This window comes from Cervus canadensis, chromosome 9 (genome assembly GCF_019320065.1).
Source record: "Cervus canadensis isolate Bull #8, Minnesota chromosome 9, ASM1932006v1, whole genome shotgun sequence".
Taxonomy (NCBI): Eukaryota; Metazoa; Chordata; class Mammalia; order Artiodactyla; family Cervidae; genus Cervus; species Cervus canadensis.
Window position 1 is genome coordinate 72,142,255 of NC_057394.1, and position 26,612 is coordinate 72,168,866.

At 36.9% G+C, this 26,612-nt stretch overlaps 1 protein-coding gene across 4 annotated transcripts in view; it reads left to right on the top strand.

Annotated features, from left to right (window-relative positions):
• TRPC4 (transient receptor potential cation channel subfamily C member 4) overlaps positions 1-19,555 on the top strand; it is a 184,855-nt gene extending 165,300 nt beyond the window's left edge. For all 4 annotated transcript variants that reach the window (XM_043477366.1, XM_043477367.1, XM_043477365.1 and 1 more), the window contains 5 exons: positions 3,570-3,765; positions 6,531-6,725; positions 16,644-16,685; positions 16,809-16,898; positions 18,568-19,555. In XM_043477366.1, coding sequence (XP_043333301.1) covers positions 3,570-3,765; positions 6,531-6,725; positions 16,644-16,685; positions 16,809-16,898; positions 18,568-19,296 — 1,252 coding nt within the window. In that variant the 3' untranslated portion in view covers positions 19,297-19,555. The remainder of the gene's footprint in view (positions 1-3,569; positions 3,766-6,530; positions 6,726-16,643; positions 16,686-16,808; positions 16,899-18,567) is intronic.
• Positions 19,556-26,612: the final 7,057 nt, after the last annotated feature.

Here is a 26,612-nt window from a genome sequence, read left to right on the forward strand (position 1 = left end):
GCCCTCTCACTTGGTGAAGTTTTATTCTGGATTCCAAAACCCATCTCAGATGGACCTTTTCCAGGATGCCTTTCTGATCCCCTCCTGACCATGAGCTCCCAGTGGGAACAGACTGTGATCTGCCTTCTGTGTCTCTCCACGCATTTGCCCACCGGCACAGGGGCCCTTCTTCTACTCCTTTAATGGTTCCAGGTTGTTTTCTCTCTGACGTGGGCAGAACTACATGTTGCTAAAAGACACCAAATGTTTAGTCACTGCAAGTATTCTGGATACAATTTTAAATCAATAGTCTCTGAGTAAGAGGCTCTCTTATGAATACAGAGGCATGGATTTCATGACAGATATTTTCTCGTTAAGAAAAAAGCCATTTATGTTGATTGGAGCTGCATTCCTGATAATTGGAACTGGCCAACTGAGGTCATACTTTGTTTTAATATACTGTATTTCTTATAAACTAGGAAATAAACAAGTCAGATGTCTTGTATTAATTTATATTTCCTCATTGGTTTCATCTCAAAGAAGAGAGGAAAATTCAGCTGTGGAATACATGACTTTTTCTTTTTCCCCCACTTGTTCTCTTTATCTTGTTACAAGTATTTAGCTAGGGAGCAAGCTTGTTTTAGGAATTGAGAAATAGCCTCAAGAAGCAAGAGACCAAATATTACCTTTAAGATGGCAATGCTATAGAAGTTGCCAGATTTTAGTCTTTAACCAAGGTGTCATGCTAACTGTGCTTTGATTAAGTGTGGCATTATCCTGGAAAGCTTTCTGTGCTTATCTTTCCATAGAAGTAGGAAAATATTGTCCCATAATGGCAGTCTGAAATGTGATGTAGCTAATGGCTCATCAGTTTATGGGCAATGTTGCTATCAATAATTATGAAAGCAGTTTTAGAAACAATGGTTTTGAAATATTAACTTAGATTGATTTTTTTAATCCATGCAATACAAGAAGAATTAACTAATACCTGTGTCCTGATACCAGGGTCTTGATTCATCTAGAAGTACATATATTTTGGTTAAGTGGAACTATTCTGCAAATCTTACTTATGATTCATTTGACTGAAAAAAATGTAAATAAAAATAAGAATGAAATTCAGAATTAACCATAAAATGTCATCTTATTTTGAATTTTCTTGTTCTCAAATTTTAATTAAATATGTAAATAAATGTTTTGCCAAAGAGTCTGCTAATATCCTAATGATGAATAGTTCTTATTTAGGTAGAAGAAAATGAGAATTGTTCAACCATTACAATTCATTTACTCTATATCCCTTTTTTATTTGAATATTTAGAAAAATAACTGCTATGGGATTTATGTGGCAACATTTTATACAATTAGTTATATCATTCATGTAACTTTTCTCTGTACTGCTATTGAGGTCAGGGAAAAACCAGTTGAATTATACCTGTATATTCACGGTAAGAATGTACACAATTTAGGAAGAAAGAACAAAATTATTTTGCATTGAAGCCAATGACACTGTCATTAATCTTAGAAACTGTCCTTAAAGCTACTGAAAATAAAGAACTCATGGCCTTGGGTCAATTCTGAAAGTTTTCAAAGAATAACTTCTAGTGGCCTTTGTCTGAGGCCAATGAATTGTATTAAACTTTCCCTGATATTGTTAGACTCTGACATCTGATTGTCCTTTAAGAGTATGGCAGAAACCAACACAATATTGTAAAGCAATTATCCTCCAGTTAAAAATAAATAAATTAAAAAAAGAAATGGTACAAAAATGAATCACAAAATCTCTGAATAAATCTTAAGTGTCAACTGTATTAAACAATTATATATGCAGTTAAAAAATAGGATAGAATTATAGTAAATGATACTTTTTCAAAAATTTAAAAACAAATTATATATAGTGAACACTTTACAATGTACATCCCAGTTGACAAGATAAGGTCTGATTGAGGTTGATCACATTAAAACCTTTAAGATAATTTGCCCCACTGAGAGTCAAACAGCCCTAGCAAAATAATTCAATAAGGAACCATTACATTTCCTATCCTATAATTAAAATTTTATTATACAATTAAACATATGAAATGGTTTATGCAAAAAAAAAATTCAGAAAAGAAATCCTGAACACCAGTTAAGGCATCCTTAGTGGGATTATCCTGGTTATCCAGATGAGAAATCCATAGATTGCTTCAAGTAATAGGAGTTTGGTACAAGAATCCAGCACAGGATTATATCCATTAGATTCTCTGAGCAAGGGCTGACCTTAGCAAGAGCTGGACCTTGGAATTTTTTACTCTGAGAATCGATATTAACATGACTCAGCTACTCCACATTACTCTCTTCAGGGTTCACTTATTACCTGGCTTATTTATTCTCTATTCTGTTTCGTAGTGTGTGCTGTCTCAAAACTTTGGCTTTCTCATAATTCCAGGGATCCTGGTTCTACATCATAACTTCTGTCATTTCAGCACCTTTTAACAACTACCTCATTCTCTTGCTATTTCTAAGATAAAACTTTCACAGAGAGGACATCTGGTAGTTTAAACTCATCTTTGCGCCTCAACCCACTGTCCTCACGTGAATTTGCTCTCCTTGGAGCACTTGACCACTGAAATCCTGCCTCCTTAGTCATCATGCCAGGCGTAAGATACTTTTTGCTTTTGTTTTCACAGTGTAACTACAGTCTTGTTTTAACCATTTCTCAAAGACTCTTAAGAGTTCTATTGTCGTTTATTATATTAAGGTGTTATAATGATCCTACTGAAACAATTCTCCATTTGAGTTCAGACCCTCTTCATCTTTTTGCGTTTTTGGAGTAAATTTAAAAAAAATTTTTAAATGCTCCCTAAAATATTAAAACATAGAAAATTTCAGTATCTGAGCATTCAGAGACATCTTGTCATCTTACAGGATTTACTCTGTGCAACTTTAACTGTAAATGTGGAAATCCATAGTGATAACACTATTTTAGTCCTTTTATAATCAAAAAGGAAAAATCAGGTTAAAGTACTTATATTTTTCAAAGACTAAGCCTAAGGATCTATAATTTATTAACTGTCACTCAGTGCCTTAGGGCAGAGGTTTGCAAACTTGCTGTGAAAAGGACAGGTAGTACATATTTTAGGCTTTGTGGGCCATCTGTTCTCTGTTGCAATTAGTCACCTCTGCCATCGTAACAGAAAAGAAACTGTAGATAGTGGATAAATGAGTTGGTATAGGTGTGCTTCAATAAAACTTTATTTATGCACATTGAAATGTGAATTCTTTTAAAATTTTCACATGTCATGAAATATCACTCTTCTTTTTTTTTCTGACTATTTGAAAAAGTAAAAATGATTCTTAACTCAAGGCCATACAGAAACAGGCTACAGGTCTGATTTGTCATCGCTAGTCCAGGAAACTAAATAGCTTTCTAAGCTCTAGGGAAAATTAAGTACACATTTGCGCGGTATAAGGAAACAGTATTCTTGCATTCTTTTCCTTAAGTTTATTTTAAATTAATCAAATATAACCTAATACTAATCATGTTCTATCATCCAACCTTACTGTATAATGGTTCTATTAGTATAGTTATTAGTGTCATTTTATCTTTATTCCAGGTTATTTGAGACACTGCAGTCCCTGTTTTGGTCAATATTTGGGCTCATCAACTTGTATGTGACCAATGTCAAAGCGCAGCACGAATTCACAGAGTTTGTTGGCGCCACCATGTTTGGGACATACAACGTCATCTCTCTGGTTGTCCTGCTTAACATGCTAATAGCGATGATGAATAACTCTTACCAGCTTATTGCTGTAAGTTGAATCACTCCCCTCCTAGAATGTGTTGTTAGCTATACTCCACCCTATTATAATTGGTAATACAATCTGTAACTGCTATGAATGAAACAAATCAGAATTATTAATGGTCAATGTGATGTTTCTAAGCACTATTACCATACTTGGCCATATACTAATTTAAGTTTTCATATTACATGTGATTATACTACATCTAACCTGCAAGGCAATCATTGGCTACGGCAAGCAGTAGGAGAGGTATGGACTATGAACAGGCAGCTCATCTCTTTATAATGCCCTTTGGGTTTTGCATTGTCTCTGACCATCTAATCTACAATCTTCATAAAAGCAAACTCATACCAGCTTTGTAAGGTACAAGTGCTAGCCCAGAGAGGAGTCTGAGTGAAAAAGCACAGGATTTTGTTTCTTATAGCCCAGAAAAAAGTCATTGAGGAGTAACACTGAATGCTGCAGCAGAATATACAATACCATATGTGTTTATTTGAAACTCTAGAATGCAAACAGCTTAGCTTATTTATTCATTCATTCAATAAAATCTTATTAAGCTCTTACTCTGTTGCCAGTTATGGTCCTAGGAACTAGAAATATTGCAATGAATAAGAACGACAAAGTTCTTTATCCCTTTGAACTTGCATACTAGTGATCTGTGTCTGTGGCCATTAGAAACAGTGATAGAACAAATCTGTATTGGAATATATGTCTTAAGACTTTCATATGTATACATTAGGCAAATAACATAAGAATAATTATAGGTTGCCCATTTACTCCATAAATAACCACAATTATATTGCATCTTTGAATCCATTGCTAATTCTCTGGGATGTCATTATTGTTATTTTGAGAAACAGCACTCCTAATTTTAATTAAACCCTCTTTATGGAAGCAAGACACCTGTCACGGATGAAAAACTGCCTAAGACATTAAGAATAAATGACTTTTATTTACGGATTCCCAGGCTGAATTATTTCCACTGAATATACTTAGGCCCAGGGCTTCCCAGGTGGTGCAGTAGTAAAGAATCTGCCTGCCAATGGAGGAGATGCAGGAGAAGTGGGTTTGAACCCTGGGTTGGGAAGACCCCCTGGAGAAGGATATGGCAACTCCAGTATTCTTGCCTGGGAAATCCAATGGACAGAGGAGCCTGGAGGGCTGTAGTCCATGAGGTCAAGGACAGTCGGACACAACTTAGTGACTAAACAAAAACAACGGGAAGATGAGTAGCAGAGGTGACTTTAGTCATCACTACCTGGAAATTTCCACCTTCAGTTTTTCTGATCACTAGCTGGTTTGATATCATTATAGACCGTTTCAGAATCCCAAGCCTTGAACTAAGAGTCTGCTTTGTGACCGCAGTAACAGAACATAATGAGGTCAGGATGATCCTTAACTTGTGACTCCCTAGGAATGAGAAGGAGCAGAAGCTAGTTACAGGCCAACATTTCACCTATGTGACTGCCTTTTTATGACCTGAAGCCAATTTTACTCAGTTCCATTCTCCATGACTATAGCAAACAGTATCTACTTCCCTTCATTAATGTAGAATCTATAAGCTTGTTTGGAAAGATAGGGAAGGAGATAGGAATGGGAGAGAAGAGACAAAGGGAGGGAAGCTACAGCTTCTGTGGATCTATTTATCCATTCATCCAATCAGACGTCTGCTAAGCAACAATGAAGACCATGCATTTTCCAGACATGGTGAAGCCCATTGAAAGCACGATCTGTCCAGTGTCTAGACTAAAATCCACATTATTCAGAGTAGAAATGTATGCAAATAATGTAGGCACTCATCAGCACACAGCAATTTAGGAATATTAGAATGAAGTATAGTCTAATTTTTCCTACTCTAAAACTCGAGGGTTTTGCAAATAATATTGGGTTGGCCAAAAAGTTCATTCAGATTCTTCCACAGCATCATGTGAGAAGACCCTAGCAAGCTTTTTGGCCAACCCAATATTAATGGGTTAAGATGATCTATTTTGAATTTGTATGTATGCCCAGTTTCTGCCACCTCCTACTTTCCAGATTTTCTGCTTAAATAAGATTTGTGGCTAATTTAAGAGGAGACTGGCTGCCCCATATCTAATTGCCACAAATGTTCCTAAGTTTTTCCAGGCAATTAACAAAGTGGAATCATTAATAAACAATCAGGGGGAATGCCTCAGGCTTGTGGGTGGTCACTAGACATACTCTCATCTGGTACTGTTTAGTCAAGGTTATGTCAAGGTTCAGTACTGTGTCAAAGGCCTGTTGTACATTTGAGGAACTGCTGAGTTTATGCTTGTTGCCTAAAGGTGGACAAGATTTATTCAAATGGAAACATATCAAGTAAGACTTTTCCTGGAAACAACAGAAGTATGAGCCGTGGGCATCTACCTAGGCAAGGTGTCAAGGCCTTGGGAAGACATAAAGCCCTGCTTGAGGCTAGAATCTAATGAAACTGAGCTAATGTAAGCCTACAAGCATGAGAAATGAAGATTCATCTTCAGGTCATTTATCTCCAGGCTCTTTAACATGGAATTATTTTAGCTGTCTGTTTCCTGGAAGAGGGAAGGATGAAAAGTGACAAGAGAGTTGTGACTCCTTTTTAGGCTAAGCCATTGTCTAAAGTGTTTAGATGACTATCACTGGGAGTCAGCCTTGTTTTTTTAGGTAATTTAATTAACATTCCAAGAGCCACTCCAAAGTCAGGCTACAGGCTCTCTGTGAGGTTTATCTCACCTTATTAAGAAACCTGTCAGCACTTGTCATTTTCTCCTGTTCAGGACCATGCGGATATAGAATGGAAATTTGCTAGAACAAAGCTTTGGATGAGTTATTTTGAAGAAGGAGGTACCCTTCCTACCCCCTTCAATGTCATCCCGAGCCCCAAGTCTCTCTGGTACCTGATCAAATGGATTTGGACACACCTGTGCAAGAAAAAGATGAGAAGAAAGCCAGAAAGTTTTGGAACGATAGGGGTAAGACCACAGGCTGTTGGCATTACTGTTTTGTGTGTGTGTGTGCACTTGAGTATGTTTGCATTCTTTACTGAATATGTTTGCATTTTAGCCCTTTTTGTTCTCATTGGTTGCATTCAGTGAACATCTATTGCACAGTTGTTGTGTCTAAGGGGCTTCCCTGGTGGCTCAGCAGTAAAGAATCTGCCTGCAATACAGGGGACATGGGGACACAAATTCAATCCCTGGGTCAGGGAAGATCCCCTGAAATGACAACTCACTCCAGTATTCTTGCCTGGGAAATCCCATGGACAGGGGAGCCTCGCAGGCTATAGTCCATGGGGTCGCAAAGAGTTGGACATGACTGAGTGACTAAAAATAACAACATTGTGTCTCAGATTAACTATGCCTGATTAAATATGGTTCACTATGGTTTAACAAACCCATTTCCTCCACTGAGAGTGGCCACTGTTATTTTAATATTAACCATCTTGTACATAGGCTTCTCCTAGACCCAACAGTCAAGGTTTGGGAAACTAGCCCATTAATTTCTAGTTCTATTCAGAATTATAACCTCGGGATACTTTCAGCATGACTGATTCATTGTTGTTTCTCTGGATTATAAGGGAATTGTCTGTTTTAATCACCTCATATTCTCACTGCCTAACAGACACCCCTGCACAGACACAGAATGCTTGACAAAAAGTTCTCATTTCAGTGACTGAACAACTATTATAACTTAAAAATGCTGTGCCATATTCAAGCACAGTGATTTCAGAATCTATTCAATTGCTCAACATTTTGCTTCTACCCCCAGTTATAGTCAATACCAGGAAGTTGTGTTTGTAAAAAATATTAGGACTATGTAGAACCGTGCCCCTGTTATACTGGAAGATTGTACTTCCCTAAGGACGTTTCTTTCATTTTGGAAAGCAAGAGCTCAAACAACTCCAACAGAAAAGGCGTGGATTTAAACCTTTCCAACCAAACCACTGACATAAGTCATTCTTCATTTCTTTCTCACTCAGTTTCCTCATTTTTAAAGTTCTCATAGTGATGTTTTAGAAATTGATACCGTAGCATTCAGTAGTCACTTGGGCCTTCTCAGAGAAATTGCCTTGGCAGTATTCTAATATGCCCTTCTGTTAGAATTATCAAGTGATGTCAGTTATTTAATTAAAGAATTAACTCATTTTTAATTTTATTTAACTCAGTTTGTGACTGCTAGTTATGCCCTTCCTTGGTGATCGTTCTTACTAATGAACTTCATTGCCCACCAGGCATTGTTCTCAGCATAGAACGGGGCTTTCTCTCCTGAAAGTGGCATCGATTGTCCTGTCATCTCAGTAACAGTTCTAATTCTAAAGAGAAGTTGACAGGCAGGGAAGTAAAGCAAGCAGGTAGTTAGGAGAGGCAGTTATAGTCTTTCCTGGAAACCGTCACTCCATAAACTTGCAATTTGGGCATCTGTCTGATCTTGGAAATGGAAGTCAGATTATGATGAAGTCCTCATACTAATTTATAGATTTTATCACTGATTTTAGAGAGAGCAAAATTATTTTATTCCAAGTGTTTAATTTTTCTCTTAAAAATAAGTTCAATTTATTGAAAAATATGGTTGTAAAATAAATATAATGATTTGGATTTAACAAGCAAGTACTGTACGTTTTCCATATACCAGGAGATGAGTTAGGAATTAGAGGTGGGCAGAGGTATACGAAGCTATGGTTTCCATTCTTAAGGGCATCAATTTTAATGTGAGAGACACAATATGAGAATATCTTACTATAACATGTGTTACATGATGTATTTAACATGACCATGTAGTTATAGCCAAGATGCCATGAGAACAGCATGGAAAGTAATTCATGTTTTCTCTGAGAAAAACAGAAAAAGATTTCAGAGATGCCGAACTCTGGCTTCCTCCCTTCCATGTCAAAATATACTTGTCCTTTTTCTCATGTTATTCTTAAAATTGGTAAGAAATTGATTTAATCAACCCCTGAAAATATATTAATTATTCAGTTCAGTTCAGTTCAGTCGCTCAATCATGTCTGACTCTTTGCGACCCCATGAATCGCAGCACACCAGGCCTCCCTGTCCATCACCAACTCCCAGAGTTTACCCAAACTCATGTCCATTGAGTTGGTGATGACATCCAGCCAGCTCATCCTCTGTCATCCCCTTCTCCTCCTGCCCCCCATCCCTCCCAACATCAGGGTCTTTTCCAATGAGTCAACTCTTCACATGGGGTGGCCAAATTATTGGAGTTTCAGCTTCAGCATCAGTCCTTCCAATGAACACCCAGGACTGATCTCCTTTAGGATGGACTGGTTGAATCTCCTTGCAGTCCAAGGGACTGTCAAGAGTCTTCTCCAACACCACACTTCAAAAGCATCAATTTTTCGGCTCTCAGCTTTCTTCACAGTCCAACTCTCACACCCATACATGACTACTGGAAAAACCATAGCCTTGACTAGACGGACCTTTGTTGGCAAAGTAATGTCTCTGCTTTTTAATATGCTATATTAATTATTAGTACTCTCTTATTATGCTTTCTCTCATAGGAGTATTTCAACTGAAGACTTTCTGGGACCCAAAATAAAAGCCATACACAAAAGAAATTTGTCTTTAATATTTTAACTTTAGACTATAGCAGAAGGAATCTTGGGTTTTAAGATGCCATGGAACTTGCAACAAAACACAGGGCCCTGCTCTAATATTTTAAGAGATCCATCTGTGCAGCCACCAAAATAATGGAGGACCACTCTAAGAATCTGACTTCCAGCTCTCTCTCCCGTCCCCCAGAATCCTCCCACTGTTGACATATTTTTAGGACTACATCACCATCATTTCTTAGATGCAAAGAGGAGCTTAACATTGACTTGGGCTTTCCTATGAAAGCAGTGATTCAAAAGGTAAATGGCATAAGTTAAAGAACGTTCTCTATACATTCCTGGTCAGAAAAGCTCATTTCTATTTCTGTCTCTATCTCTAAATTTGAATATTTTGATCCAAGCTGATGCACAGCCAGGTAATTCACAATTAATTGTGACCTCGAATCATTCCTTTTTCCCTAGCCATGTAAAGTTTCCTGACTTTTGGTAATGGATATCCTGTGCTTTGGGAATTTATGACAAGACTACATCCATATTGTGAGTTGTCTCTCTTTACTCCATTCTCATCCTGTTCTCAATCTTGCCTCTTCTCTTGTAAGCTGAGGCTTTGGACAAGCACCAACCTAATCAAACTCAATGCTTTACATTTACTCTTCATCTAGACTGCACTTCCAGAATAAGAAGGACATATCTTGGTTTTCATACTGTTAGTTGAGTTTTATACATTTAGGTATTAAAGGAAAGTGAAGTCGCTCAGTCGTGTCCAACTCTTTGAGACCCCATGTACTGTAGCCCGCCAGGCTCCTCTGTCCATGGGATTCTCCAGGCAAGAATACTGGAGTGGGTTGCTATTTCCTTCTCCAGGGGACCTTCCCAACCCAGGGATCGGACCCAGGTCTCCCACACTGCAGGCAGATGCTTTATCCTCTGAGCCACCAGGGAAGCCCCAATGATGGAAATAAATCATATCTATTATTTGTAAAGAAAAGCATAAGATAAATAAAAAGGAAATTAATAAAGTTATGATATTAATAGAAGAGTTAATGGTAAAGAGTCCACCTGCAGTGCAGGAGACTTGGGTTCCATCCCTGGGTCAGGAAGATCCCCTGGAGAAGGAAATGGCAACCCACTCCAGTATTCTTGCCTAGAAAATCCCATGGACAGAGGAGCCTGGCAGGCTACAGTCCATGGGGTCACAGAGTCAGAAGCGACTGAGCACAGCACAGAGCTAAATAAGAAAGTAATTGCAAAAGGAAATGCTGTGAATTCATTTCAGTTTTGTTAATCCACCTGATAGTCCATTGTGTAGACAGATGAAGATGAGGAGATAGACACGTCCATTAACTAAAAGGTGACTTTGAAGGTTACTGTTGGCAGTCACTTTGTATAACAAAGGCACAGCTTAGGAGAAATGTCAAATGCTTGACATTTCAGAGGGACCTTAGAAATCAATTAGCTCAACTGTTTCCTTTAAGAAAAAAGAGTTCTTTTACCTTGGGCAGTGTTTTAGGTGAGAGAGCTGGGATAAAAATTGGGTGTTAGTATCTCTGTCCCATAAGCTTTCCATCACCCTCTCTTGCTTTCCTGGGAACTCTGATGACCTTGCACAACACCTTCCATGCATGTCCATCTTTTGATTTCTCTCAACAGCTTTTGCCAATCCCACCACTTTTTGTGGTGTCTTTTTGTTTGTTTGTCTTTTAGATTCCCCCCTCCCAAAGCCCTTGGTTAACAGGCTGCACCATCTTTTGCTCTTATTTCAACTTGCTTCACATTTTTGAAGCAGAATTTTGAAGCTGATAAGGTGGTAGAGTTTATACATTCTCAGAGGCATTTTCTCTAAACCGTCCCACTTGTAAGTTGCATACTTTTGTAACCAGCAGCCATCTGAATGTCACCCTGTTGCTCCCTCCCTTCAGGCATGAAGCCCCTGCATGCTGTGAGGGTTACTGATTGGCCACGGTCTGGGAGTCCATCATTGGTGATCTTATCTTGCGATTTATGGCCTCTGGGTAATGCTGATATTACAACTAGCCCTGAAAACACATTAACTTTTTTTTATCTTTGGACTTCCTTTTATGGGTGACTGGGAGTTCCAGGTAAATTAGCCTTTCATTTGGAATGCTTTATGGGAGAAAGCAGAAATGAAGCAGAAATGTTTCATTGAGCAACACTTGAATTGTGGGAAGCAAGCCCAGGAAGGAGAGATACCTTGTTTCTGGGAAATCATGAAAGTCCCACCAAGGAGGCAGCCTACTGAAAGTATAATCGTAAACTAAACAACATTTTATAGCTTCTGGCTTTATAGTATAGGTTTTTCTCTTACTAGTCAAATTTTAACACATTTTATCAGCAAATACCCTTCTCGGTGTTCAAACACTGGTTCTCAACCTTTAGTGTGTCCTAGAATCATCAGAAATTTCCATTTTAACAAGCACTTCCAGCTTGTAACTTTAATTAGAAATTCCTGTTTAAAAAAGCACTGGCATCTAGCTCAGTTTTTTAAACTAAAAGCCATTGTTTGCAGTGGTTGTCCAAGAGGTCTAGATCACTTAATTCAAGCAAAAAGATATTAGAGCAATAAGACTTCTCCAGGGTTTAATTAATATGAAACATTTTTCATGCTATAGACCAGGTTTCCAAATGGAATGCTTAAGTTAATGGGCAATGTATTGAACCAAAAAAATACTAGGTCTTTTAACCAAATCATTAAAAAATGATCTTAACCTCTTTAGTTCTGTGTTTTCCACTTTCTCATTTTCTCTGGAGCAGGTAGTGAGGAGAACGTGAAACACCATCTCTGTTAGGGTCACTTAGCAGCACTCAGCTCTGGGACTGCAGATGGTTTACTCATGCCTGACCAGTTGCCACAGAAATATATGCAGTTAAGTCACTGCATGGGAATCCGGAGAAGTGACTACATTAATACAACTATAATTACTAAAGGAAAAAGGCTAATAGCACTTGCCTTTCTGAACTCATATTTTTTTTTAATAAGAATCATTAATATATATTTTCCCTTAATCTTCATGACTTGCTGTATGCCTGCCAACAAATCTTACAGATATGACCGTGTTCACCCATGGGTACCTGTCAATTCCTAATTTACTGTGGTGAGATTTGCCGACAGGACATTTTAATTAAATGTTCTTTCCCAAGTGGGAATCTAGAGGACTGAATTTCTTCTCAGTATTTCAAGAGTGAGATCCTGAATACTTGCTGTGACAAGGCAACCTTCAGCACTTTTTATCATTTGTTTTTATATGCTTAGAAAGTGTGTTTATGGAGAACAATATATAGACCCATCAGTAAATGAACCACGCTGCTGTCTCTATAGAGAGATCATAGCCTGCAGTGATCCCTTGCTTTTTCACTTGTAGTTGTTGTTGTTTTTTTTTAAATAAGAGTACAGACAGTTGCCCCTCTTTGGGGATTCACTGAGCAAAACAGAGAATAAAAGTCATAATTCATGGGCTTAAAATCAGTGATAGAGCCAAACCGGAGTGGGAACGAGAGAAAACAGCGCTGACAATGGACTGTAGGGAACAGAGCTTGGTGAAGCGAGCCTGACATTCCACTGCGTGGACCCAGAGAGGAGGAGAGATAAAGAGTGAGAAAATGTCACCACGAATTCCCTCGAGCCCTTTCTTTCAGAGCTGCAAAATTCTGCTTGCTGTAAAGCAACCTGACACTTGTGTTGAAATCGGAGTTCTCTCTGGGCAGCAAACGTGTTTTCTCACTAGCTGGTCCTTTGCTTTATCGTTACCTCTGTGATCCAAATACTGCCATTGCCTTGTCCTAACAAATCAGGAGGAACTTGCAAAGGAAGAGGTCTGCCAAGGTGGCAGCTGGCGTGTCCTGGGCACTTGCATAGAAAGCCATCCTGCCAAGGAACATTCTCTACACCTTGCCAGACTTTGGGTAGAATTCACCAAGAAAACTCCCATCTTAAAGTGCACATCTCCCTCCAAAATATTTTCCCTAGACATCCAGAAAGGAAGGAAGGTTCCTGATCGATCATATGGTCCACTTTTCTTATCTTCAATGTAACAGCAAATCAACTTATTTTAGAAAAAGCTGCCAAATGCAACTCCACAGATTTTTCATTGTTGTTTTAGTTGTGTCCGACTCTTTTGCGACTCTACGGACTGTAGCCCACCAAGCTCCTCTGTCCATGAGATTTCCCAAGCAAGAATACTGGAGCAGGTTCCCATTTCCTTCTCCAGGGGATCTTCCCGACCCAGGGATGGAAGCCATGTCTCCCCAGCCTCCTGCATTGCAGGCAGATTCTTTACCACTGAAATTTCTCAGTAACATGGTAAACATGAACTCATTCACAGAAAATTTCTTTATTCCTAACATGTCTACCATGCTGTCATTCTACCTAGTTCATTAGTTTTCTTTTATAAAAAATAGAGAACCATTAGTCATTGCAAATCACTTTATCAAAGTTTAACATGACTAACTTGAAAGAAATTCAGTGCCTCTTACGCACTTAGGTACTTTTTAAATGAAATGTCCTTTGTTATACTGCTTTTATAAACGCAAATTGGTCCCTTCTATTCTTCGTCACTTCCAGTGATAATAGAGTCAATCCTTTTGAAGTTCAGCTGAACTTTACCCAACAAAGAGGTTGCAACAATGGTATTATTGGTGGCAGCTCTATTTTATAAACATTCAATGGTGTCACCAGTTTCCAAAAATTATCGTTACATTTGTGGCAAGGAATGCCTACATTATGGTTGAAGTCTTTGTGTCTTTGAAAATAAGATATTTGGAACTCCTAACCCCATAATAGTAATGGTCAATAAGTATTGGTGAATTCGTTGCATTCATTTTGTTTTCAGTGTTCAGAAGATGGTTAACTGCATCCATTCCTATCTTCCTAGGTTACTGAAGTTCAATTGGCTGATATAATCTCACAAGACTAAAGAATGTTTTATAGTATGACCATCTAGGTGTGGAAACAGATTGATTGGCAAAAACAGTTAACTGTAAACTTGGGCTATGATGTTGAATAACTCCTGATAGTTATCACAGTAAAATTTTTTATGTTCTTTCTTTCTGTTCTTTCTTTTTTTATGTTCTTTCAAACTATTTTGCTTAAAATTCAAAAAATATTTTTTTCTAGAAAAATAAAGCTGGTGTTTAAATGATAATTCCAGCTTTATTTTTCTGGAAAAAATATTTGTACTTGTATTAACATTTCAAATTTCATATTTGTATTTGTATTAAAATTTCAAATTTCATATATGAGTAAGTTCCTACAAAAGGGAAGACAGTTTGTGCTCTTTTTAATACTAAATAAAGTGAAAAGTGAAAGTTACCCAATGGTGTTTGACTCTTTTCGACCCCATGGACTGTTGCCTACCAGGCTCCTCTATCCATGAAATCCTCCAGGCCAGAATACTGCAGTGGGTAGCCTTTCCCTTCTCCACGGGATCTTCCCAACCCAGGGATCGAACCCAGGTCTCTTGCATTGCGGGCAGATTCTTTACCATCTGAGCCACCAGGGAAGCCCATGCATCATGATAGTTTTCACTTATTACTCAGAATTTCCTGATTCTGTCATCAGTTTTAGTTTTACTTTGAGAAAATTTAAAGTTAAATCATAACTTCAAACTGCTTTCTGACTATTTTAATTGCCTTTAAAGACTAAACTAGCAAAATGTTATAGAGCCCCAAGATAGTAAAAATTGAGTCTACTAAATTCTGTATTAAATTCGGACTTTCTATTTACTTAAATCATAAAATATGATCTCCTGTACAATGTTTACAATGAGAGTGCTAAAAAAGTTAGTGTACAGCTGCATTCACACTCAAAGTATTTGTGTTCACTTAAAGTCAAGGAGATCTGAAAGGCATGTTTCCTCCCAGAAGTGCTTTTTTCCTCAGATTTCAGCTGATATGTGTCTCAACAGGAGTCACATACCCCCATCTTGTGGCCCATTCATAAAGTTCCCACAATCTTTTTTTTTTGAAGATGTTCTAATTTTGTATGAAGTTTCAAATTTCCCAGTCCTATAATTAATACCATAATCATTTGAAAATCTGTTTCCTAAGAGTCATGTAAAATTGAATGGTTTTCCAATCATTAGTGGCCTTTACAAAGTGAAGCATTGTCTCATCTGTTTCTGAAAGTCACTAATAGACATGAAACACAGATCCATTCTAATGGCCAATGAAAATGCCAACTTCCCCTATTTGCCTTAAAGAGAGAAAAAGAGTTTCTTTTAAATTGTCTAATTTTTTTTCTAGTATCATTTCACAGTGATGTATGCCTAACTTTTCTCAAATTTCCATTTTATCAGCCTCTGATTAAGTATTTACTAGGGAACAAGATCAAAAGACTTATTTGCTTTCTCACAGTTTATCAAATTCATTTCTTTGTAGCAGAAGTATACTTGTTTTAGATTACTTTGGCTAATTTTCTTCCTTAAGAATCAGTGCTGATATTTGACACGCATAAAATTAGGATTGTATTAGTTTTTTTCTAGTATCTTTAGAATACTAGTGAAACCTGCAAATATATACTTTATCATTTATTATTTAACTCAATTTACAATAGACTTTTTTAGTCATTAAACATCTTTCTTCCTCTGTTTTGTACTCCATAATCATTGTTCCGTGCTAACCCAAGCTCTGCTCCCAAAACATTCTGATTCCTTCAGAATGATAGCTGGGACTTACATTTATTTAAAAAAATTAATGAACCCTATCTTTGAGCAGAATCTTTTATTTTGGTAAATTCAACCATCTAATTCAAACAGCAATTACCTCTTAATGTATATCTGCTTGAAATTAAGTGTTGGGGAGTTCATGGTCTAACAGTGTTTCTGATTACACGTTGTATATCATGGCTAAATTCTTAATGTGACTATGTTGATATTTATGAAGACCTTCAGATTGTTATAACACTACCTTTTCAGTCTATCAAATTTTAATTATTTGACATTTAATTTATGTTTGATACCTCCCATCTGTGTCTCTTAGCATCTTTTCAAATGATTTGGAGTACACACCAACTATGATGACCTAATTCTCCATAATCTTATGTTACAAGAACAATCTTGCCATCATTGTTTAATTATTCTATATATTAAGTGCCACTGGAATTATAACCTTGCACTTTGCTATTTTGGTTCATTCATTCTTTTGATTCGAGTAAGGCTGTCTCTCTAGCTGTTGTCCCTTGTCCAGTAAAATGCCCACTTTGCAGAAATGAGGGAAATGATATTCTTGATTAAAAGAACAAGGAGTTACTTTACAGAATGGTAAAATATGACTGTCACTGAAAGGTAACTGTCCCCTTCTTTTTCAGAGGCGAGCTGCTGATAATCTGAGAAGACATCACCAATATCAAGTAAGTTATTTTTATATCTTGAAACTTACACTAAAATAAAGCACAATCCTCTCTTTTGAACTGACTCTAGAGAGATCATATTTATGCACTGAAGAGCAATTCTCTCATTTTCTAATGCCTCAGGAAGTTATGCGGAACCTGGTAAAGCGATACGTGGCCGCAATGATTAGAGATGCCAAAACTGAGGAAGGTCTGACAGAGGAGAACTTTAAGGTAACCACTTTGATCTTTGTCACCAAGAGGCAGATTCTACGGAGTGTGGAAGCAGAGCAGCCCCATTTTAACTCAGAGCTGGAAATGGGGGCCATGTGTTCCGAGCAGGTCTTTCTGTCTTCTTTTTTTTTTTTAATTCAAGCCCTACAGAATTATTTTTTTTTAAGTGGTAAAATTTCTTTTCAAAATACACTGCATTCAGAGAGACTTAATCTGAAAGATCGAGGAGACTTATTTGGACAGAGAAAATCCTAGTGCCTTGTGGCATTCTGATTGCTGATCTCAGCCACAGGCTTTTTGAAATTTTGATTTGATTTCTAAACCTGAAACATTTAGTAACCAATGGTCTGAACACAACAAAAACCTTCTTTGTGTTCTGCACAGCTTTGGTAGAGGAAAATTTAAGGTTTGAACTTTATTGGAGCTTACAAATGTAGCTTTTCTCCCTGAGTTGTTGTTGTTGTTGTTTAATTCTATCAGAGTAAAAAAGGTAAAATATATGAAATATATATTTCTTATCTCATGGTATAAAATGCCTTTGTTACTCTTCATGGGTTATTAGGAAGTCTCCAGACAAGAATACTAGAGTGGGTAATCATTCCCTTCTCCAGGGGATCTTCCAGACCCAGGGATAGAACCTGGGTCTCCTGCATTGCAGGCAAATTCTTTACTGTCTGAGCCACGAAGGAAGCTCCGGAGATTTTGGACAACTGACTAAAAGTCAATAAGATCTTATGGGCAAAAACAAAAGAAACATATTAAAAAGCCCTATGGGAGACCACTGACAAAGAAAAACAGCAGGCTTGACAGGGAATAAATATAAGCAGCCACTTAGGTAAGAAGAGAGATAAATTACAAAACAAAGCAGAGGTTAAAAGTTGACTAGTTTCCAAAATGTTCTTTGTAGCCACAACATCCAAATTTTGGAGCTAAGTGATTCCTGACACTTAGGGTGATGGGTTGGAGGGAGGAGGCCACCCCAAAGCCCACCAGCAGGTTAGGACTGAGAATTCAGTTGTCCAAAAGGATGAAAGGATGAATCTAGGAAACGTTGTCTATTCACCAATTTCCAGGATTTAGTGGCTGACCCAGATGTTGAGAGAAAATCAACTCCAGGGTAATAAACGATTGAAAATAACTGCCAACTCTTGGAAGGGTAGACTCCACTTTAATTATTTCGTTTTAGATATCCCTTTGGACACCAAAATGTTCCAATATTAAAAATCTCGAAAAAACAAACAAACCCCAACATCCCTGAGAGAATGTGAGATGACTTGAAAGCAGATGCATATTTTGGAGAGAAAGTATTTCAAACTGTAGTCCCAAAGAAACCCAGCATCCCCCACTATTTCAAACTGTAGTCCCTAAGAAACCCAACGTCCCCCACCACAGAGTGGTGGGAAAGAAAACTCTTACTGTTTCTTTTACATCAACCTTAGGAAGTCTCCTTTCTATAGAACTGTGATAGGAAAATTAAGAGACATCAAATAGATATAAGTGCACTGCAGAGAACTGACCATCCTGAATGGAACCACAGCCGAGTGGACTCCTAGCTCTCAGAAATGAGTGAAGACGTGTCAGATCCATATATGAGATGAGCAAATAATAGCTTCCTAACGTTTATTTGTTTAGGTCGCGAACTAATTTCATCATTTTCCCTTTCACTTAGGAACTCAAGCAAGACATTTCTAGCTTCCGCTTTGAAGTCCTGGGGTTATTAAGAGGAAGCAAACTCTCTACGGTCCAGTCTGCTCAGGGCACGAAGGAGTCTTCTAACTCCGCAGACTCGGATGAAAAGAGTGATAACGAGGGTAGCAGCAAGGACAGGAAAAAGAACTTCAGTCTCTTCGACCTGACCACCCTCATTCACCCGCGATCGGCGGCACTTGCCGCCGAAAGACACACCATCAGCAACGGCTCCGCCCTCGCGCTGCAGGAGCCCCAGAGGGAGAAGCAGAGAAAAGTGAATTTTGTGACCGATATCAGACACTTTGGGTTGTTTCACAGACGATCGAAACAACACGCCGCCGCCGAGCAAAACGCAAACCAGATCTTCTCCGTTTCAGAAGGGGTGGCCCGCCAACAAGCTGAAGGACCCCTGGAGAGGAGCATCCAGCTGGAGTCCCGAGCTTTAGCTTCGCGGGGTGACTTGAACATCCCGGGGCTCAGCGAACAGTGTATATTGGTAGATCATCGAGAAAGAAATACAGACTCCCTGGGCGTACAGGTGAGCAAGAGAGTGTGTTCATTCAAGTCAGAGAAGGTGGTGGTGGAGGACACGGTTCCCATCATACCGAAGGAGAAGAAACACGCGAAAGAGGAGGACTCGAGTGTAGACTATGATGCAAACCTCACAGACACCGTCACCCACGAAGACTATGTGACCACAAGGTTGTGATACTTGACCGGAGAAAGCGCTTTCCCCTTCCTAACACATTTTCCATAGTGAGCTGGGTGGTGGGGGGAGATGTTTATCAGTGAATTAGCCAATGCTAACTTACACTTTACAGCATTTATCAACTGGGGCATATTAACCGTGTCATGTTTAAATAAGGCAAAGGCTATCCCAAACCCTTGTTTTGTAGCCCGCTTTTGCTCTCACAATTTGTTTTACAATTTTTTTTGTTGTTGTTGTTAATAAATAAATGCACCTTGTATTCTTGTACTGTTGGCGATAACCCACAGGACATTTTTAGCTCTTTTTCAATTTAAACAAAAGCAACTTACTACATGTGGTAGTTGACTCCTATAATAGGATATTTTTATATGCAAAAAAATGTAGCTGAAATAGTAGAGCTTTTCATAATTTTTTAGGGTCTCTAGAGATGGTTACTCATCAAGGACTTTTCACTGAGCCAGAGAGTTTGGCTTTAAAACACAAATATTATCCAATTATTTCTTAAGAACATGTAAATACCATGCATAATTTAAGCAAATAAGTCTCCTTCTCATGGAATCAAGATCAAACTCTTAAAATGAAAGTCAGGTATACATTCTAGTTTTAGGGTGTCCAGTTTTTGCTCTCAGTAAGTAAAAGAAATGTTTGTCCTTAATACATGTTGATGATTTTTAATGTTTTGCCAGAAAATAATTTTTAAGTTTGTTTTTTAATGACCTTTTTCAGACTCACCTGCAAATTATATAAATATGAGGCTTTGTGAATAAAGAGAATTTCAAAAATGTGGCAAAAGATCTCAGTGCTAGAAAAGAATAACAATAAAGTATAACACCTTAAACAAAGCAAGATGATTGCAGATTCATAACATCCAGATTAAAATGAATTTGCTCTAATAATCTAAACCTAAGCAAAGTTACATCCTATTTTTAATCAGTGCAACATTGCTATAATTCGAAAGAGGTACAAAAACCTAGTAGTTTCCTCTTCTTTCCCCCAGTGACTAGTATTTCTTTAAAATTAAAATCACCCTAAAATCACTATTAATTTTAGCAGTAGGAATAGATATATAGTTTTCCCTACAGGGACAAATCTTAATTAGGTATTTCTTCTATTGTTTCCAAGGTAATTTAGCTTATATTATCCTCATTTACTGAGTTACTTAAAAAGAAGTGTTTTTACCTGATATCAAAAAAGGTGCTGGCAACTTCTTAAAGTTTAAATTATATAACTTGTGTCTATCTAAGCCACCATGGAAATAGTTGTTTCCTTACCACATGCTATTAGCATTTATTTCAAATCAACAGAAACATACTGAGTTTGTTTCATCAAAAATTACCTCCATGAACTAGATCAGTCATATATGATTTAGCATTGACCAAAAGCTGGTGGCTCAGATGATAAAGAATATGCCTGCAATGTGGGAAACCTGGGTTCGATCCCTGGGTCAGGAAGATCCTCAGGAGAAGGGAATGGCAACCCATTTCAGTATTCTTGCCTGGAGAATTCCATGGATAAAGGAGCTTGGCGGGCTACAGTCCATGAGGCTACAAAGAATCGGACATGACTGAGTGATTACCACATACACATAAAAACTTCATAGTATGACAAAACCCAGTTTCTGATCACTGTACATCAAAAATAAGAACTAACTGCAATAGCCACGTCAGCCACTGTTTTGTGTGCTATGCATGTATTAAAATACATGTACTGCTCATGACAACCCCTGAAATAGCTGCTATTCTGATCCCCACTTCTTTAGATGAGGAAATTGAGGCAGGCACTAAGTTGAAGTTCACAGGCAGAAATGAAGCTCTGAGGAGTCCTTGAAGGTCATGCCCTTAACTGTTTTACCACACTGCCTCTCAGAACACTAACGAAGACCAAGCAAAATGATGTTCACACATGGGGTTTACTGTGGCCACTTCTGAAACGCTGAAGTTTGGGAGCGAATGAGCTGGATAAACTCCATAAATGTGTGTCCCTTTTGTAAAGCAAAAGGAAGGAGCAAATTTAAAGATGAAATGGATTTGACTCTTTGACAATTACATGATGGAAGCTAGTAGATTTTTTAAAAAGTGGACTTCTTAGGGGATGTCAGAATTCAACCTGAAATATTAGATTTCAGTTTATAGGAGAGCAAGAGGCACTGAGATGCTGAACATTTCTAAATCTGGATTTCGTCTGAGGGATTGAGGAATGGGTCAGGGAGCTTTAGAGTAACCCAATAAGCCTATTGAATGTTCTGACTACTTCAACAACACCTTTAGCTCAAGTAGGTTAGAACTCAGAATAAGCCCTGAGAGATAATGGAATACACATATAGTAGTAGGGGAGTTGTAGTACTTGTCTCTATACTTGTGATTTTTTCAGTGATCCCTTTTGCTGTCTCTGTTGTGTTTGTGTGGTTTTCCCTCGACCGTTAAGATCATATATGTATATATATATATATATCACAATGATACATTCTTCACCAGAAATTTAAGTCCAAATTTCCTCTGTTCCTTCTAGTAACACCACCAGTAATAAAAGCAACCACAAAATTTTTCCCAGTAGCTTATTTATATCAGAGGCTAGAGTGCTGATATTTTACATGTGAGCATGGTGATAACAGAGGACTTTTGCAGCACATAACATCTTGCTTTTTACTGTTCCAAAAACGATGGTTTCTAACAACTCCCAGATGTCACTGACAGAGGTATTTATGGGTTTAAACAAAATACTGGATATTGCTTGTACTGGCTATCCTAGAATTGGAGATTATTCTAAATATGTAGCAATATTAGGTGGCATTAATGAAGAGGAACAGTAGGGAAAGAATAAGAAATTATAAAAGTAGGATTGCAAAATAAAGGGATGATGTATTTTTGAGGTTTTATTAAGTGAGTAATTTGAGGTTTCTTTTGATTTCTATTCACATTTCTATCAACAAATTTCTAAACACCAGAGAGAGGTTTGACATCACACTTTAATTTGTGTAAAACAATGTTTCTTGTATTTCATGCCCTCTGGATCTTCTTATTGCTCACCTTTATTTATTTACTTATTTATTGGTAGGGCTGGGTGAAAGAGGATCTACAAAATTCAATAGAACTTTGATAGAATTAGGTTCAATTCATAAGACTTCACTTCCCATAGATATGTTTGTAAAAAACCCCTTACAAGAAAGAATGCTAAAAGATGTACCTCACTGTTTGTGATAGATGTATTCCTGAAAATATTTGTGTAAATAAATCTATATTAACTTTGGTAGGGAACTGACTATAGAAAAAAAGAGATAATGGTGGTGAATTATTTTGTAAAATGATTAATTATTTTTCAAAGTGATAATCCTTCCCAAAATGTAAGTTGGATATTTGTATATCAAAATTTCTTACATTAGATATTTTACTTATGGGCTGGCAATTAAAATACTGCAAAAGCATATTAATATTCTTGCCTTGACCTGGATAGCAACTCAACACACTTCAAACAATGAAATTTCTTGGATAACTGTGGGATTGCAAAAAAAAATCTGATGAAGAGTTAAGGGTGGTAAACTTATGATATTATTCTGAAAGAAGCAGTCAAATTTTCAGTTAATGTGGAAGGAATATAGATAACCTAAAATATAGGTAACCTGAAAATGCACTCTTCTACTATTCAATAATCCTTAATAATTCTGTAAATTAATTGAGTGATTGTGCAGTCTCAAGACCGTTGAAGACTAGACATCAAGCACTGAAATCTGTTCATTCTCAGTTATTTGTGCATTGTGTCTGCAGCAGACTCTTCTACATTTTAGACATCTGCCAGTTTTGATAGTTTAGGTAGTAACCCAAAAACTCAACCTAGGGAAAACCACCCATGTATCTTTATAAACATGTTCAAAATGATTCAAATTTTTAAAAGCCTAATTTACTTGTATATTTCATTACTTGGAAAAATTTTTTTTCAATTTAGCTTTATTGTGTTTTTTTTCTTATAATCTCCAAAATTCAGAACTTCTAGTAACTGTAGAATTTAGAAATTTAATATAGCTGTCAGTCTCCTTAAACTGAACTCCAAAAAATGTTATTCTAATTATTTTACAATATGTTACAATGTATTTTGTTTATATAGCTTATATAGTTTAAAAAATTGAAAAGCATGTTAAATAGTATCTCGATACGTAACTGGAGAAACTTGAGACATTTATGACAATTTTCCAAATTTACTAAGTTACTCAATGGCTGAGTTGGAACTTCAAGTAAAAACCCTGCATCTAGACATTCTGAGAAGACATCAAGTCATAAATGTATGAATGCATCTTTATTTTTGTGGAATTTGGTTTTCTTTGCCCCCTCCTTCAGTAGAAAATATTTACAGTTGTTCAAATTTTCTATGACTAAAATTTTGAGTTAATATCATATTACACTTCTATCCCTACAGAATTGTAGTCACAGATTTTTTAAAAAAACTTATTTCTTACTGTTTTCTAAAAATACACTGTTCAGTACTTTGACTTCAACCTGTAGATTATGTGACAATTCTATATGCACACTGGTAATATTAATAATAAAATGTAATAACTAATATTATACCTTCTTAACTGAAAAATGATGGAGCTGGGAAACATGAAGGGGAACCAAGATCAAGACCATGGGACCAGGGCTAGACATGACCATGAATTCACTGAGCCGACAAAACAGTGAAGCTGTCACTTCAATGCCAGTAAAATTCACCAGCTACAAAACCATTAGTTTCCATTAGAGCTGGCCTGTCCAATACGGTAGTGACTAGCCACCTATGGTTACTAAGTACTTGAAATGTGGCTATAGGTGTAAAACACATACCAGATTTCAAAGACTTAGTATGAAAATAATGCAAAAGATTAATATTTATATTGGTTATATGTTGAAATAATATTTTGGATGCATTGAGTTAAAATGTATTAATGAAGATAGTTTTAGTTTTATGTTTTTAATGGAGCTACCAGAAGATTTAAAAATACCTGTGTGGCTCGCATTTGTAATTTGTAGTACAGTTCTTTTGGACAGTAGTGCTATTTGATTCACTCAATTCGTGTGTTTTCTTCATTTGAATTTCATGGGTAAAGTTTATGTATTAACTACTCAGAAATTTTAATATGGCTGGACTAAAGTCTGTCATGCCTTCTTGATTCCCAGTATCTTAATTGGAATCACTGCTAATTACTTGTTCTTTATATGTTTTCCCTTGCTGTTGCAAAGATATTAACATACAAATATGTATAGATTGTGTTTTTTAATTGGTTTTCTCAAGAATGGGATTATACTATACCTATAGCTTAGTGACTTTGTTTTTCATCAAACAGGGTATCGTGGACACCTTTTCTCGAGCCATTTAATATAACAGAGCTATTTGAATCCACTCAAAGAAAGCCCCTCACTGGTCGCTTTACCTACTGAAATACATTCATAGACTACTCAAAAGGCTCTTCAGAAGAGCTACTTATTGGGTCAAATGTGAAATTTTGAGGAGTACTTGAGAGACGAGGACTATGTGTTTTGAAAAGCAAATGTGCTCATTTCTTTCTTCTGTTCACAGTCTTGCAGAGCTGTCTCTCTGGTGTTTAAGTGCGAATTCCACAGCTAGACCTTCATAAAGTGGCCCCACTTGATGGTACCAGCATCATTTCTCAGCATCATTCTTTCCTACTCCCTAAACTTCAGCCATCCTGAACTTCGTTTCATTCTTTAAGACTTAATATCTCTCTCCAATATTTCGAAATACTGTTCTTCCAGGTTTGGATAATAATTGGACTAAAAACATTATTACTTTAAAGAATTTTCTTTAACATAGGATTTTAAATAATTCTATCATTTTTATGGTTTCCTTTAGGTCTAATTGTTTTATCAAATGTCTTTTTCCTTAAAGGTGATCTTTCTCCTGAGTCTGCAGATAATGATTCAGCTTCTCCACTCTGGGAATAAGAGTTTATCCGCACTGACTTCCTTTCAGGCCATCAACTAATTTAGAGAGATTTAATTTGCTCCCAGGAAATAACTCACAAAGTTGCTTCACCATTCACAATACAAACTGTCTTGTGGCCTGGAAGAAGGCAAGAATTTGGTGTTTCTTCATAGCCACTGTGAAGCGACCACAAGTTGCATATTTCACTCATTCAGACTTCATCTGCTGATATTTGAAGTTTCTGGATGAAAATGTTCCTATCAGTCCCTAAAATATCAAATAATGCTAAATCTTCTTCTTAAAGTTCTAAGTACCAAATAAATAGGAAAGTGGAAATGTAGGAAAAAATAAAGACACCATAAAATGTTCAGTGAATAGTTATTTCTTCTTCATTAAAAATGGTTATTTTTAATTAAACTTAAAAATATTTTAGATTATTGATTATTATATGATTATTGATTCATATGCAGTTGTAAGAAATAATAATACAGAGAAATTTCATGTACAAATTATCCATTTTCCTTTCAACAGAAACTTCTTTCAAATCTGTAGTATAATACCGTATAATATTGACATAGATATAACGCATCAATCTTGCTCAGATTTTTGCAGTTGTACTTGTGCGGGTGGACTTGTGTGTGCACTTAGTTTTGTACAATTTTATCTCATGTATGTTTCTGTAGCCACAGCCATAGTCAAGATAAGAAACATTTTCACGGCTACAAGGATATCTGGTATCGCCTGTTGTTTAACCACATCCACATTCTAACTCCTCTCAATTCCAAATCCTGACAGTCTAACTTGTTCTCCATTTTTATAATTGTGTCATTTCAAGATTGTTATATATGTGGAATCATATGACATGCAACTTTTGGGGATTAGTGTATTTCACTCAACATAATTCTCTGAAGATTCATTCAAGTTGTTACGCTATTAGTAATTTGCTCCCTTTTTATTGCTGAGTCTTATTCCATGATGTGGATGTACCACAATTTGTTTAGCATTTCACCCACTGAAGGGCATCTGGGCTGTTTCTAGTTTTTTTCTATTACAAATAAAAAGTTGCAATGAACATTCATGAACAGATTTTGGTGTGACCAGGACTGTGACTGCTGAGTAGCATGGTAGTTGCATGCTTAGTATATAAGAAACAGTCAACCTGTATCTTTGTTTGGCCATACCATTTTACGTACTCACCAGCAATGTAGGAGTGAGTCAGTTTTTCTGCATTTTTGCTAGTATTTGGTGTTTTCATCATTTCTTATTTTATGCATGTGACAGTTGTGCTATGACATCTCATTGTGGTTTTAATTTGCACTCCCCTGATGACCAATGTGTTGAACAACTTTCCTTGTGATTATCTGCCATGCGTGTGTCATCTTGGTGAAGCTTCTATATGTTTTTTG